General features: G+C 40.1%; 1 protein-coding gene across 6 annotated transcripts in view; it reads left to right on the top strand.

The window, feature by feature from the left end:
- The window catches only part of ATP10D (ATPase phospholipid transporting 10D (putative)), a 36,352-nt gene extending 25,917 nt beyond the window's left edge, over positions 1 to 10,435 (top strand). For all 6 annotated transcript variants that reach the window (XM_071743620.1, XM_071743622.1, XM_071743616.1 and 3 more), the window contains 11 exons: positions 216 to 319; positions 1,232 to 1,358; positions 3,147 to 3,331; positions 3,501 to 3,810; positions 4,604 to 4,680; positions 5,199 to 5,324; positions 5,784 to 5,984; positions 6,325 to 6,405; positions 6,654 to 6,758; positions 8,062 to 8,249; positions 9,040 to 10,435. In XM_071743620.1, coding sequence (XP_071599721.1) covers positions 216 to 319; positions 1,232 to 1,358; positions 3,147 to 3,331; positions 3,501 to 3,810; positions 4,604 to 4,680; positions 5,199 to 5,324; positions 5,784 to 5,984; positions 6,325 to 6,405; positions 6,654 to 6,758; positions 8,062 to 8,249; positions 9,040 to 9,340 — 1,805 coding nt within the window. In that variant the 3' untranslated portion in view covers positions 9,341 to 10,435. The remainder of the gene's footprint in view (positions 1 to 215; positions 320 to 1,231; positions 1,359 to 3,146; positions 3,332 to 3,500; positions 3,811 to 4,603; positions 4,681 to 5,198; positions 5,325 to 5,783; positions 5,985 to 6,324; positions 6,406 to 6,653; positions 6,759 to 8,061; positions 8,250 to 9,039) is intronic.
- Positions 10,436 to 13,177: the final 2,742 nt, after the last annotated feature.

The following is a 13,177-nucleotide window of genomic DNA, read 5'->3' as shown; positions in this document are numbered from 1 at the left end:
ACTGCTTGTGCAGACTGGCACACTGCATGCTCACTAAAACTGCAGCCCCAATACATTGTGCCAACATGAAAATACATTAATAGTTAGAATAAAACCAGTTAATATTTTTGTATTTTTAAAGAATAATCAGATCTTAGAAATTTTTTGCTAATTTAGTCTAAGAATGTTTAATTTTATCTAATTTGCTTTCTTTGGGTTTTTTTGTGTGATAATAGGTAATAATTCAGAAATGGAACAAAAGAAGATTAAAGAGAGAACACAGAAGCATTTGGATGACTATGCCAGAAGAGGATTGCGCACTCTCTGTATTGCTAAGAGGGTATTCCTTTTAATACATATTTTTAAGAATGTTTACAGTCTGTGACCAGCCTGAGTGGTATAACTAGTGGAGCAATCAGCAATGGAATGGTATAGCCACTTCAGAACAGACACTTCCTTTGCCCCATTTTGTTTATCCTTATTTTTTTTCTGGACTTACTTCTAAGTTTACCCAAATCAATTCCTGACCTGTGTTAGATGGCCATAGTTTTTGTCAGTTTAGGATGCCAAGCACCTTAAAAATCTCATTCTAAAACAGGGATTGTCAAATGGCCTGATTTTTTTTCAAAAGTCCTGAGCACATATTCTTGTGTGATAGTTAGCCTACTTGGAATTCCAGACATAGGAAAAAAAAGCAGCCAGCCCTGATTTTTTTATTTTGTTTTATTTTATTTCACAAACAGTTTACAGTGTCACAACCCTGGATGCAAAACTTAAGTGGTGTTTCAAGATTCCACTTTATATTCGAAGCTGCCCAGAAGTAAAATTCCATAGCAATTGAAACAGGCAAGAAACCTCTTTGCAAAGCCTCCTGCAAAGTAAAAGTGCAGCCTGTGTAGGTGTACAATAAAGCTGTACACAGTGATTGTGTGGCTGTATCAATCTTACAGTGAAAAGGCAGTAGGGAGAGTATACTATGTTCACTGGGCTGCTTACCTTCCATCTAAATGAAATCTGTTGGGCAGCTCCAGGAACATGCAGGGTGCCAGCAAGTAACCTGGCTTGTGACTCAGTAAAACACTGGGAGCATCGTGCTAAATCCATGGATATGTTGGGGCACATAAGTAATGTTCTGCCAGGGGCTGTGTTTAAAGATTCTGTATGTGGCCAGCAGAAGTAGGTGAAGACAGTTTTGAGGTACTTTTGAAAATGCAACATAGATGCATGCTGTATATTTTCTCTCCCTCTATAGGTGATGAGTGATACAGAATATGCAGAGTGGTTAAATCACCATTTTTTAGCAGAAACCAGTATTGACAATAGAGAGGAGCTGCTGCTTGAATCTGCTATCAGGCTTGAGTCTGAACTAACTTTGCTTGGTAGGTAAGAAATGTAACTCCTAGGAAACTGCTTATGATATTCTTAATTGAAATTTACCTGCAGAGAGCTGTGTTAATTTGTGTAACACATAGGTTTATCTAGACCTAGAAATTATTGTCACTCCTGAACTTTCATAAATCTTGCCAGTAAGTTTGTACTGATGGTAAAACACACTGAAGACATCTGGCACTCTTCCATTGCTCTTAAAGGATAAAGTTTTACTGTGTTGTTTTATTCAGTTTCCTCTTTGTGCTCACTAGGGATTTTAAGTATCATTGTAATAAGCACATGAAATTATAATCACAAATCACAGGCCTGCCTGGGCAAACTTTCACAGAGATACCCGTTCTGGCCTTGTTTTCCATCACTGCTGTGGCACAGCAGGTATGCTTGTGCTGTGTCCTCCTGTAGTAACATGGAGTTGAGAAGTCAGGAATGCTCCTGCAGGAACTATTTGTCAAGTGGTAATTCAGCCAGGCAGCCATGGGGAAGACACAGAAAAAAAAAAAAAAAAAAAAAAAAAATGTGGTGTAGTTCTTGGTGACCAGGGGCCATGAGCTCTGGGCCCGGCTGGTAGCTGCTTACTGAAGAAATTGCTGTAGCATCAGAAATTTGCCAGACCTTTTGTCTCTTCCCCGTACCCATATGACAGGCATTGCTTTACATGCAAACTGCTGTGTAGAGTCCCCCACTAGAAACACAATGGGAGGGAAGACTTTACTTTGAAGTTTTTTATTAGCTTTCAGAATGAACCTAGCTGTGACTGGCTGGCTGTAGTTTCTGAAAAACCCTTAGCCTGAGAATTGGACAAGCCAAACTATGTCTCCTGGTTATGATTTAGTACTATTTGTATTGTGAAAAAGCCAAGGAAGTGTCCTGTACCATAGTAAATCATTGTCACTGCAGCTTTTCAGACATGATTCTGCTTTATGCTGTTGTCATGTTACCTCACAGAAGCTACCAGAACAGAAGATTTTGTAAGCTGTTTTTAGGGACACAGATCTGCCTGCTGTGCACAACTGAAAAGAGGGTATCTCTGTTAAAGTCTATGTATTTTTTATTGTTGAAAGTTTCTATAACTACTAAAAGATATGTGTTCAAGCAGATGTTTCCTCCCTGTGGGGGAATATGTCAAAGTTGGCAGTGTGGGCAGGAGGAAAGGCAAACACAGAGGTCATTGCTATGAACTGAAAGAGCCTGGGACAGGAGGTACTGCAGTGCTGAGTGGTTGAGAAACCTGATGAGGAATGTCAGGTCTATGCAACAGCGTGCAAAAATATGATACAGGGTTAGGGGATTTTGGTGTAGAAAAGGTGAGGGTTTGAACAAGAAGTACAGAGAATTTATCCTGGAGAAGAGTTGAGAATAAGAAATAGATGTGGGCCTTGAGAAAGGAAGGATTGAAATAATACATGAGAGAAGATTTGGGGTAGTCTGAGGTATGAAGGAGTGGGAATAATGGAGTATATTTGTTGTGAGAAGCCTGGGAGTCTGTGTCTCACAACCAGTATGGGATGAAACAACTGTGAAAATGAGAAAAGTTGGCTTAAAAGGGTCTTGTGCAGAGTTGGAGGCCTCTGAGGCTATAAGGGTATGGGTCAACAATCTTGCATGTAACAGGTTCTGTGAGAGAAAGAATCGGAAGGAAGGAATTCCTAAGCATGTCCCTGTAGAGTGTCTTTTTTGGGAGGTGGATACACACAGAGGACCATCTTATCCTGTCACTCTTGAAGCTTTTTGGTTTTGGAAATACAGCAGCATTAATCCTTCTCCTTGTCTAAATAAAGGTGCCACTGGCATTGAAGATCGCCTGCAGGAGGGTGTCCCAGACACAATACAGGCATTACGGAAAGCGGGAATAAAAATATGGATGCTGACAGGTGACAAGAGAGAGACAGCTGTCAACATTGCCTATGCTTGTAAATTGCTGGAGCCAGATGACAAAATCTTCACTCTCAAAACACAGAGCAGGGTGAGTGGAATAGTGCATTTCTTCAATTTTATTGTTTTTTCCTTTCTGCTGAAAAAATCAGAGGCTGTATCACCATTTGTCCTTTTCTCCACGTGTATTTTATAAATTAAAAAGAGATCCAGAACACAAACAATATTTAATAAGTTGCTTTTCTCTTGTATATAATTAGGATGCCTGCGCCTTGGTGATGAGCAAAATTTTAGAAGGCATCCAGAAGAATACTTGTGCCAAAAAAAGCAAGAGTCAGAAACTTGGGAGTATCTCTGCAAGTCCCTCCACCCAAGATTCAGGGTTCAGTACAGGCCTGGTTATTGATGGAAGGACTTTAGAGTATGTCCTTCATGACAGCCTGCAGGATATTTTCTTGGAACTCACTGAAAAATGTCGGGCTGTAGTCTGCTGTCAAGCTACACCCCTGCAGAAGAGTATCCTGGTCCGACTGGTGCGAAATAAGTTAAAGGCGATGACATTAGCTGTAGGTGAGTCCTGTAGCATCCAGTTTCTTCTATATTTTTGTTAATGTCTGTCACAAAATCTACTTTACAAGGAAGACAGTCCTTTGAATTTTAGTTGTCTCTGGCATAAGATGATATTAGTCTTCTGAACTAGTAAATTTACTCCATAAACTTACCCCTGGTATTCTAAAGCAACAAGAGCAGCAGTCATGCACAGTCTTATGTAACATGTCCAAAGGAGATGGGGGTTTTCCTTGTCGTTCTCCCCATCACAACCTCCCAAAACAGGGAGGGAGAGAGGAGATGAGTGACTGTGATTTAAAACACCTGTATTTTCTGTTCCATCATACCAGCTAAATCCTGAAAAAATTAACAGCTGATATCCATTTGGAGAATATAGAATCACCGAATTATAGAATGGTTTGGGTTGGAAGGGACCTTAAAGATTGTCTAGCACTAATCCCCCTGCCATGGGCAGAGACACCTTCCACTAGACCAGTTTGGTCAAAACCCCATCCACTTCAACAATTCCAAGGATGAGGAATTCTCTGGGCAACCTATTCCAGTGTCTTACCACCCTCAGTTGAGTCAGGCCTTCAGGTTACTAATTCTGTTTTCAATAGCCTTTTCCGTATGATTTTCAGTAGCCTGTATTATTGGCCATAAAAATGTTTTTCTCTGAACTCTCTGATGTTATTGTATATTTGGATTATCCTGCCACTTCCAAGGTGATGTGTTAGCCAGTAAAGCTGCCTCCAGGTTCTATTCCAAATATGAAGGTTAATTTTGATTTTAACTCTTTTCTTTTTTACTGTAGGTGATGGTGCCAATGATGTCAGTATGATCCAGGTGGCTGATATTGGTGTGGGAATACTGGGCCAAGAGGGCATGCAGGTACTGTATACAGAGAGAGCTGCAAATGACATCAGATTCCATTTAAAATTGTTTGAAGTTTTCCCCTGAGGCCCAGTGGCTCTACAGCCCATTAATGTACCTGGGCAAGAGTTCGCAGCCTTTGCTCCCACCCAGGCCTTAGCACTCTTCCAGGACTATTTAGAAGCCGAATGCTGCCGTGGTTCAAACTTCAAACAGAACTTGCTTTCTGTTACCAAACTCCCTATCACTCGTGTCCTGCCAGGAAATAAGCAGTGTAAGCATCAATGATTTCTGTGCAGTGGTGTGTTAATAATAAAACAGTCATATTCTTGCCCATGTTGGGTTGGGCTGAGCTATGTGTGTTAGTGTAAAATGTTGTATGGAGGGGCTCAGGTCTGAGTTAGAGTAAGGCCATAAGCACTATGGATAAAAAAATAATAAAAAAAGAATTTTCAACAGTAGATCACCTGGCAGTATCTGAAGCTTATCTTTAACAGTTTGGATATAACCTATCCTGTCCTTCATGTGCGTTGCAGGCTGTGATGGCAAGTGACTTTGCAGTCTCCCAGTTCAGACACCTCAGGAAGCTGCTGCTTGTCCATGGTCACTGGTGTTATACCAGACTTACCAACATGGTGCTTTACTTCTTCTACAAGAATGTGGTACGTAGCTGTCCCTTTCCAGGGGCATCACAGCTTGCATATTTGAGAGAGCTGTAGGGTTTAGAGGGGCTTTATATTCTTTTTTAGTTTCTATTGCAAATAGCTTCAAAAAGACACAAAGCCTATGGCAAACAATTCTGTTCCCTATTTATGTTTGTGAAGGTCTGAGACTCTTACTCCTTGGACTGATTTTGCCACTCAAAGTCATTTTGTTATTTAAACAGTGGGTAGTGAATATTACTATTGTGGTGGTAGTATGACTGTTTGAACAAGTCATGTCTAATTTTTAAATGTAAAGCTCTGCGTTAATCTAATATCCTTCAAAAGTGTAGGTTTGGCATGAACTCCACAGCATTTATGCTTAATTTTCCACAGATCTAAGATCTGACTGTTTTCCTCCTGGCTTTTAAAACCCTTGTCTACAGGCAACGTTTCATCATGTCATCCTTGACTTTTCAGGCCTATGTGAACCTCCTGTTCTGGTTCCAGTTCTTCTGTGGGTTTTCAGGCACATCAATGACTGACTATTGGATCTTGATTCTTTTCAATCTCCTTTTTACATCGGTGCCACCCATTGTTTATGGTGTCTTGGACAAAGATGTGTCTGCAGAGATCCTCATGCAGCTCCCACAGCTATACATGATGTGCCAGAAATCCATGGTAGGTTAAAGAATGCTTAACCTGTAGTAAATTGAAATAGTCAGAATTTGAACCATTTTTATCTTTCATTCTTTCGTGGTTCACATCATGCAATTTGCTGTCCCCCAGCTCGCTCCCTTCCTTAGTATCAGAATTCCCAGATCTGGCTGCTGATTTAGATACTAACAGTTGGTAACCTGTATGGAGTGAGCTCTTTAATCTTGTTATCATAACACAACTGATGCCTCGTCATTGGAATGCCTCTAACTGGGATTATTTTTCTGCAGATAATCTTTCCCCATAATTAAGGATGCAGTAATTTGTTCAGTCTGTTTCAATGCTGTTTTATTTTTTCTTGCAGGCTTACTTGCCTTCGACGTTCTGGATAACCTTGCTGGATGCTTTTTACCAAAGTCTTGTTTGCTTTTTTGTGCCTTACTTTGTAAGTACTGGATCTGAAATACATTTATGCATTTTGACAAATTAAAACCCCAGGCAAATTAGATAATAAAATGAAGTGCTTGATTTTGCTTCCTTATGTATAAATATGTACTAACACAATTATCATTGGAACTGAGCTGAACTGTGTGCATGCAAATATATGTATGGTATTGAAACTATTCATGCCACTATGTGTATTAGGACTATAAGTAGAGAATGTATTACCCTGACTTCTGTCTTCCTTTACAGACGTATTATGGCTCAGATATAGACATTTTTTCTTTTGGAAACCCTATAAACACAGCAGCTCTCTTCATAATCCTGTTTCACCTTCTCATTGAGTGCAAGTCCATGGTGAGTATTTTGTTTCCAAAAGAGTATATTCCTAACAGTGTGTGCATACAGCTTTCACTAAAATTGCACAGAAGAAAGAGCTTCATGTACAAAATAGAGGAGGTATAAAAGGGCCCAAAACCAAATATTTTTTTCATGTGACCATGTGAGCTTTTCTAATGCCCCTGTTATCAGAGCCAATAGAATTACTCATATGACTAAAATTAACAGAATTATATGTAAGTAGTGAAAGAATCCTACTTCAATATGGTTTGGGGGATGTCAGTTTAGTTTTGCAAACGGTAAAAGCAACCAGTAATCCTCTGAGACTTCATCAGTTCCCAGATCTTGTATTTCAAAGACAACAAAGCAAAATGTTTATTTTAGATGCTTGGAACTGATGATCTGCCCTCTGGCCAGAATAAACAATTCGGAGGTATGTTTTGGTGCCAGAATTAGGCAACTGTTGTGCTACAGAAATGCTATTCAAGTTTTTAATCATGTCTGAACAAGCTAAAGCATCTGCATTACAGATAAATGTTACAGCCCTTTCAAGGGTAATACTTGGCTGTTTTGCATAATTTTAAAGAAAATGTACACAGTACGGTAGACAGACACAAATTAATGTTTGGCTTTTTTTTACCCCATAATTTATTTTTAAATTATTTTTTAAATTGTTTCATAATAAATATCAAATTTTGATTAGGTCTTTTCATTGTTTTTTTGGAAGTATGGCAGTGGTAATAAAAATGTCTTCATTTAGAGTATATCGGTATCTTGAGTGTATCCACATTCTAAATAGGAAAATATTAATCAAATGGATTTTATTTGGCATTTTTGAATGTTCATGAGCCTTCAGACCAATGATAGTGTTCTTTCCATAGTTACTGTTTCAGCTTTAGGTATTACAGAAAACTCCAATGTAGAGGAGTTAATGTCTCAAGCAAGATAGATAGGGTAGTTTCATGTGACAATTTCACCACCATTTGCATGAGAAAGCTTTCTCAAGTGGATGAGATGGCCATCTAAGCCAAATGACACCAAAAATGTCTTTCACAGAGGAATCAAAAGCTATATATTTAGTAAGATAGAAAAATTAAATGTCTGAGTTGTCTATGAACTGTAAATAGAAGGCTCCTTTCTTCACAGAATGCTTTGTATAAAGTTAGGAATACTACCTGAACAGATCCATCCTTTGTTACATTAAGCAGCTGTTCTTGCAGGAAGAGTGTGTCTGTGTTCCTGCATGTTTACACACATACTAGTGTTACAGGTCTTTCTGTTTACAGCCTAAACTTGACTTCTTTCCTTTTCTGAATTGCAGACATGGATACATGCAGTTGTTATAGCTGGCAGCATCCTCCTTTACTTTGTCTTCACTCTGGCTTTTGGGGCAACCTGCAAAACCCACAACCCATCATCAAACCCTTGTTGGATCATGGAAAAGCACATGACAGACCCAGTGTTTTACTTAATTTGTCTCCTGACAACTTGCACTGCTCTGCTTCCCAGGTGTGTTTCTGTTTTATAATTAGAGATTGCTGTTGCTAACAAAATCAGTTTTCTTCGAGCCAGTGATGCTATGTGATTAGAGTATCTGACTATATGCCTCTGGCTAGACGTCTTCCTTCCCTGCCACCACTAATGTAAAGAAAATTTCAGAGTTCTACCAGACCATTCCATGTGAGGACAACTCTTTAGTAACATGTTCTCACAGTACATTTCAGTAAATAATTTATTTTGTGATTTATACTATATTAGATTATATATAGTGTATTAAACATTGTCTTTGGAGGGAAAAAACAGTTTGTGATAAACAGCTTCTCAGTGAGAAGAACAAATTTTGCTAGGCCTGATTTTTCCACAATAGCTTGTAACTACTTATATCTGCACTGAAGTGCCAAGGAAACAAAACTGTGCACTGATTTTGATGCCTTTTTACTGAGGCCTGATGCTGTATGCAGAAACCCCACTTCCAGTGTAGTTGGCACCCCAGCCCTTCACTGAAATTGCAAGTGCACATTGAAGCAGTAAATAGTCTGTAGAAGAACTGTGTTCAGGACAGGAAAATGGAGACATCTGAGATCAGTACCTGTCATTGAAAATGCCAGCTATAAAACATGTCCTGGTGCAGTTGCTGGCCTTACAGTTCACATTCACAAAATGGCACCTGCGAAAGCTGTTTCAGAGGCTGCTGCAGCCTCGGGGTTACTTGAATGGTGTTTTGTTTCCTTTAGTGTTGCTGCAAACAGTTTTGAGTCTGCTTCTAAACAGCTTATTTGAAACTGTGTTTATTTTGTAGATTTGTGCTGAGAGTTCTCCAAGGAACATTGTTTCCCTCTCCAGTGCTGAGGGCCAAGCACCTTGACAGACTGACCCCTGTGGAGCAGAGGGAAGCAGTTAGGAGATGGAAAGATGACTGCAGTATAGATTCTAGAGTGGAGTTCCAGTCGCCTTCTGGGTCTTCAGAGGAAGAAAGCACTACCAGTGTTTTGCCAACATCTCAAACACCTTTTAAGGCCTGTTCAGGAGGTGGGTTAATGGAGGATACCTCTTTCTTACCAGACATTCAGGATGAGTCTGGGAATACAAATGAAACTTGAACTCTGAAAAGACTGTGCCTCTGATTTCATCAAAGGAAACTAATTCAGACACATTTGGTGGTAACAGTTCATGTGCCAATGTCTCTGCGTGTGCTTCTGAAGAGGGCAGCAGTGCTGTTTCTCTAGCACACAAAGCAGGTCTGAATTCTGTTCTGTGTTAAGAAGATGCTCTAATGTATTTCACAAAGTTGGAATGCTGACTGTTTAAACCCCAAAAGTACTGTGGGTTATGTTATGCCAAGTCGTGGTTTAGTTTTTTTCAGCCAAGGTGGATGATGCACATAGTTCCTTAAAAGCTTTGTGTTTATAAAGCTTTCTCATAATTTATTAAGATGTTCAAGATATAAATGGCTGTGTTGTTCTTTATATTTTTTTACACAGTATACTTAGCATACTGCTTATTTCTTGTATGCAACATTGTATAACACCTTGTGTTGGTATGGACTGGGTGTTGCATGAATACAGTTTTGCAGCATCCAGTTCAAGTAAACCAACCTTCTCCCTTGTACTGTGTGTCCTGGTTTTGCTGGAACAGAATTCTTAAAGCATTTTTCTGCTCAGAGAAACTAGTTTCGAGAGGCTGCAGGTTCCAGTTCCATGAAAAGCAGAGATAAGCTGAACAGGTTTTGTTTATCCCCAGCTCTGGTGTGCAGATCTCCATAGTGACCAACGTCAAGGGCAGTTTTGAACCATGCAGGTGCAGTGGGATGGCAGGGGCAAAGCGTGGTGCAAGCTGGCAACCCAAGTATTCCATAGCATAAACATCACCCTCACTATAAATCAGGAAATTTGGGGAATATAAAAAAACTCTTCTACCATGGCTGATTACCCAAGGGTTCCATTTGTCTCATTCATTGTCTCATCCCTGAGGTCTGCTCTTTCACTCTCTGACTGTCACGTTCTGGCTGGAGCTGTGGTGATGGCACCATTGGACCTTCAGCCTCACTGCCAGGAGCTCACAGCTCATGACTGCTGTCTGGAGCTCAGTATAATTTTGTATCTTATATTAGCATTGGCGTTAACGTTATTTCATTATTTTCATTATTATTATTATTGTGTTTGTTATTATTCTATTAAATGTGGTTTATTTCAACACACAGGTGTCCTTTCCTTTTCCTGATTTCCTTTCTTCGGTGGGCCTGGGTGACAAAATAGCTGTCCCAACTGTGACACACTGCTGTCCTCAAATCCTAGCATTCCCTGGGATTTACCACTTGCTGAAGTATTAAGTAAAGAGAAGGACTGGGATGTAGTGTGACTGGGTGGCTTGTTGCAAGACTCCTCCAGTATGCATATGCAGTGTTTTAACCATCAGATGAGTGGCCCTGATGAGATGTGTGTCATGCATCTCCCTCACCTTCCCCTTCCAGAAAAAGCGTAAATCCTAGCTCAGCTTTTTCTTCTCAATGATAGCTTATTCTCCTGCTATATCTGTCCTTTTTGTGCCCATGTGCTGTTTTATGTCACTTGCCACAGACTTCTTTTCATCCTCAGGTGTTGTCTGCCTGACTTTGTTTTAAACTCAACCTCATGCTTGCACTGCAGAGTTGTCTCCCACTTCCAGTGGGTAGCTCCTGTCCATCTTCAGGTCTTCTTTTATAAATAACACCTTCTAACTGATGACATTACTCCACTTCATGTGTTTCTACATTCCTCCAGGCCTTAAAAATAAACAGTTTAAGCATCTATAAAGGCTGTGCAAAAGAATGTATTGCCCACTGAGTATCACAAATTCAAGCTCAGTTGCTCATCTCTCTTGGTGGCGTCACACCGCTGCTGGTTTCCCATTGCTCTGCATGCTGCACAAACACTGGCACAGGTGCCTGTGTCTATTGCTGGATTCCAGACTCTCTAAGATATTGCCTCTTTTTTTATTTTCAAAAAGTTGCTTGGTCAATTTACTGAGAAACTTAGGAAATCATTTTTATCTGTGAGTACCTGTTGAAATAGTTTCCTCAAACTGTAGCTGCTAATATAGTATTGCAATTAGAACTGGGCCTATTTTTTGGTTATTTCTTTTCAAAGCTTTCTGCTTTCAAATTTGCCAGATTTGTGTGTTTATTTTTAGGCACCATGTTTGAGACAAGGGTCCCGCTTTTTAATTGAACCATGAGTTTTCCATGTCCATGATCAACATTACATATTCCACATCCTTTAAGATCTCTGAAAGAATTTAAACAAACTCTGTGAGGTCTCAGACAGCTGCTGCCATGCAGGGCAGATACTGAGGGGAGTTCATGCTAAGTTCATTCAAATACAGGTCACCACGTTACCAAAAGTTTAAAAGGGTTCTGTTTTCAAAAGGTAGAATGTAATTAGGGCTGACTCCATCCCTACTGTTAGGGGGGAGAAAAATAACCTTTCTTTTTAGCCTGTAGAAGAAAAAAACAGTGGAGGGAGCCAGTGATGACAGCCATTTCTGCAATTTTTAAATTTATTTGGTTCAATGTAGGACAAAATATTTGTAACATTCTAATGTAAGGTTGGTGAGGACCTTTGAAGTGAAGGCAGACAGTCAAATGCTAAAAGATGGTGTCAGGCATGTTGGTTTGCAGTTATGAGTTTCAGATGTTTGTATCAACCTCCTTGCTGCAGGGGTCATGGTGCCAGGAGTGGACTCCAGGTGTCCTAAGTGAAAAAGCTTTCTGCACAGGCCTCTGGAAATGGAAGTTGTCCAAGAAGATGGAAAATTGCCTGTAGATTGTGCTGGTACAAGGGCAGAATCAGAGAAGAACAGATATGCTGGAATCCAATTAATTTACCTGCTTTGCTTCACAGCCCCAAGGCAGGATTGGTTCTTGCCTTATCAATCGTAGCAGATGTTCTCATTTTGCAAAGATCTCTGGAAAAGTAGGCCAGGCCACTGTTTTCTGGCCCTCGAAGTCAAACACTGGTTTTGTTTCTAATGTCTTGCCTTAATTTTTTTCTCTGCACTTTAAATCTATGGCCTCTCCTCTCTTGTGACCCCGGAGACCAGATTGTGCTGTTCTATGGTTCTGCAACCCTATGACTATAACTGAGGAACAGTGACCTCTCACAGGCGAGCTCTGAGGCTGCAGTGACCTGAGTGCAGAGCTCAGCTCTATTCCTGTCACTGTGAAAAGGAGTCTGGGGGAAAGCCTGTGACCTGCTCTCTTCTTGTCTCTGTGCTGTAAGGACTTGGTGCCACTTGAAATGGTATGAACTAACATACACTCTCTCACATGTATTTTTTTTTTCTTGGTGTGTGGTTTCACTGATTGTGTGTGTTTCTTAAAATTTTCCACTACAGGTTGGTTTTTTTTTTAGTACTTTTACAAGCAGTCTGATAAAATAACCCGTTGCATAAAACCCTATTTTTTTTGGACAGCAGACATGTCTAAGTGCTGTCTGGTGTGGTCACTTGCTGTTTTTTACTGAAGGGGAGATGAGGGAAGTGAGTCTTTACTCAAAATATTAATTGGCCGTATCTAAAGCAGTGCCAAATGAAGGGGCAAGCTCTCCCTTTGCTTCTCAGCAGTTGAATGTTTCCCTTATTATTTTTTTCAGCACTGGAGACGTCACTTCAGCACAGCGTGACCTGACTGTTCCATTTTCAAAACAGGCTTTTTAAGATCATCTCACAGGTGCCCTCCATATGTCATGAAGGAAAGCATGGCATTTACACTTCTGATTGTGAGTTTAAAACAAACCACAGCCACCCTTAGCTCCCCCAAACTCTGTAGCTACACCTGGAGCAGCTTTAACTCATTTTTGATGTGCAATATCTGATTTACAGGAAAAAAAAAAAAAATCTGCTTTTTTTTTAAATGATTTTTTTCATAGCAGCCACACCTGCACTAAACACTTGCAGGTGGC

The sequence above is a fragment of the Heliangelus exortis genome, chromosome 4 (assembly GCF_036169615.1).
Source record: "Heliangelus exortis chromosome 4, bHelExo1.hap1, whole genome shotgun sequence".
NCBI classification, from domain to species: domain Eukaryota; kingdom Metazoa; phylum Chordata; class Aves; order Apodiformes; family Trochilidae; genus Heliangelus; species Heliangelus exortis.
This window is presented reverse-complemented; position numbering and strand designations above follow the sequence as displayed.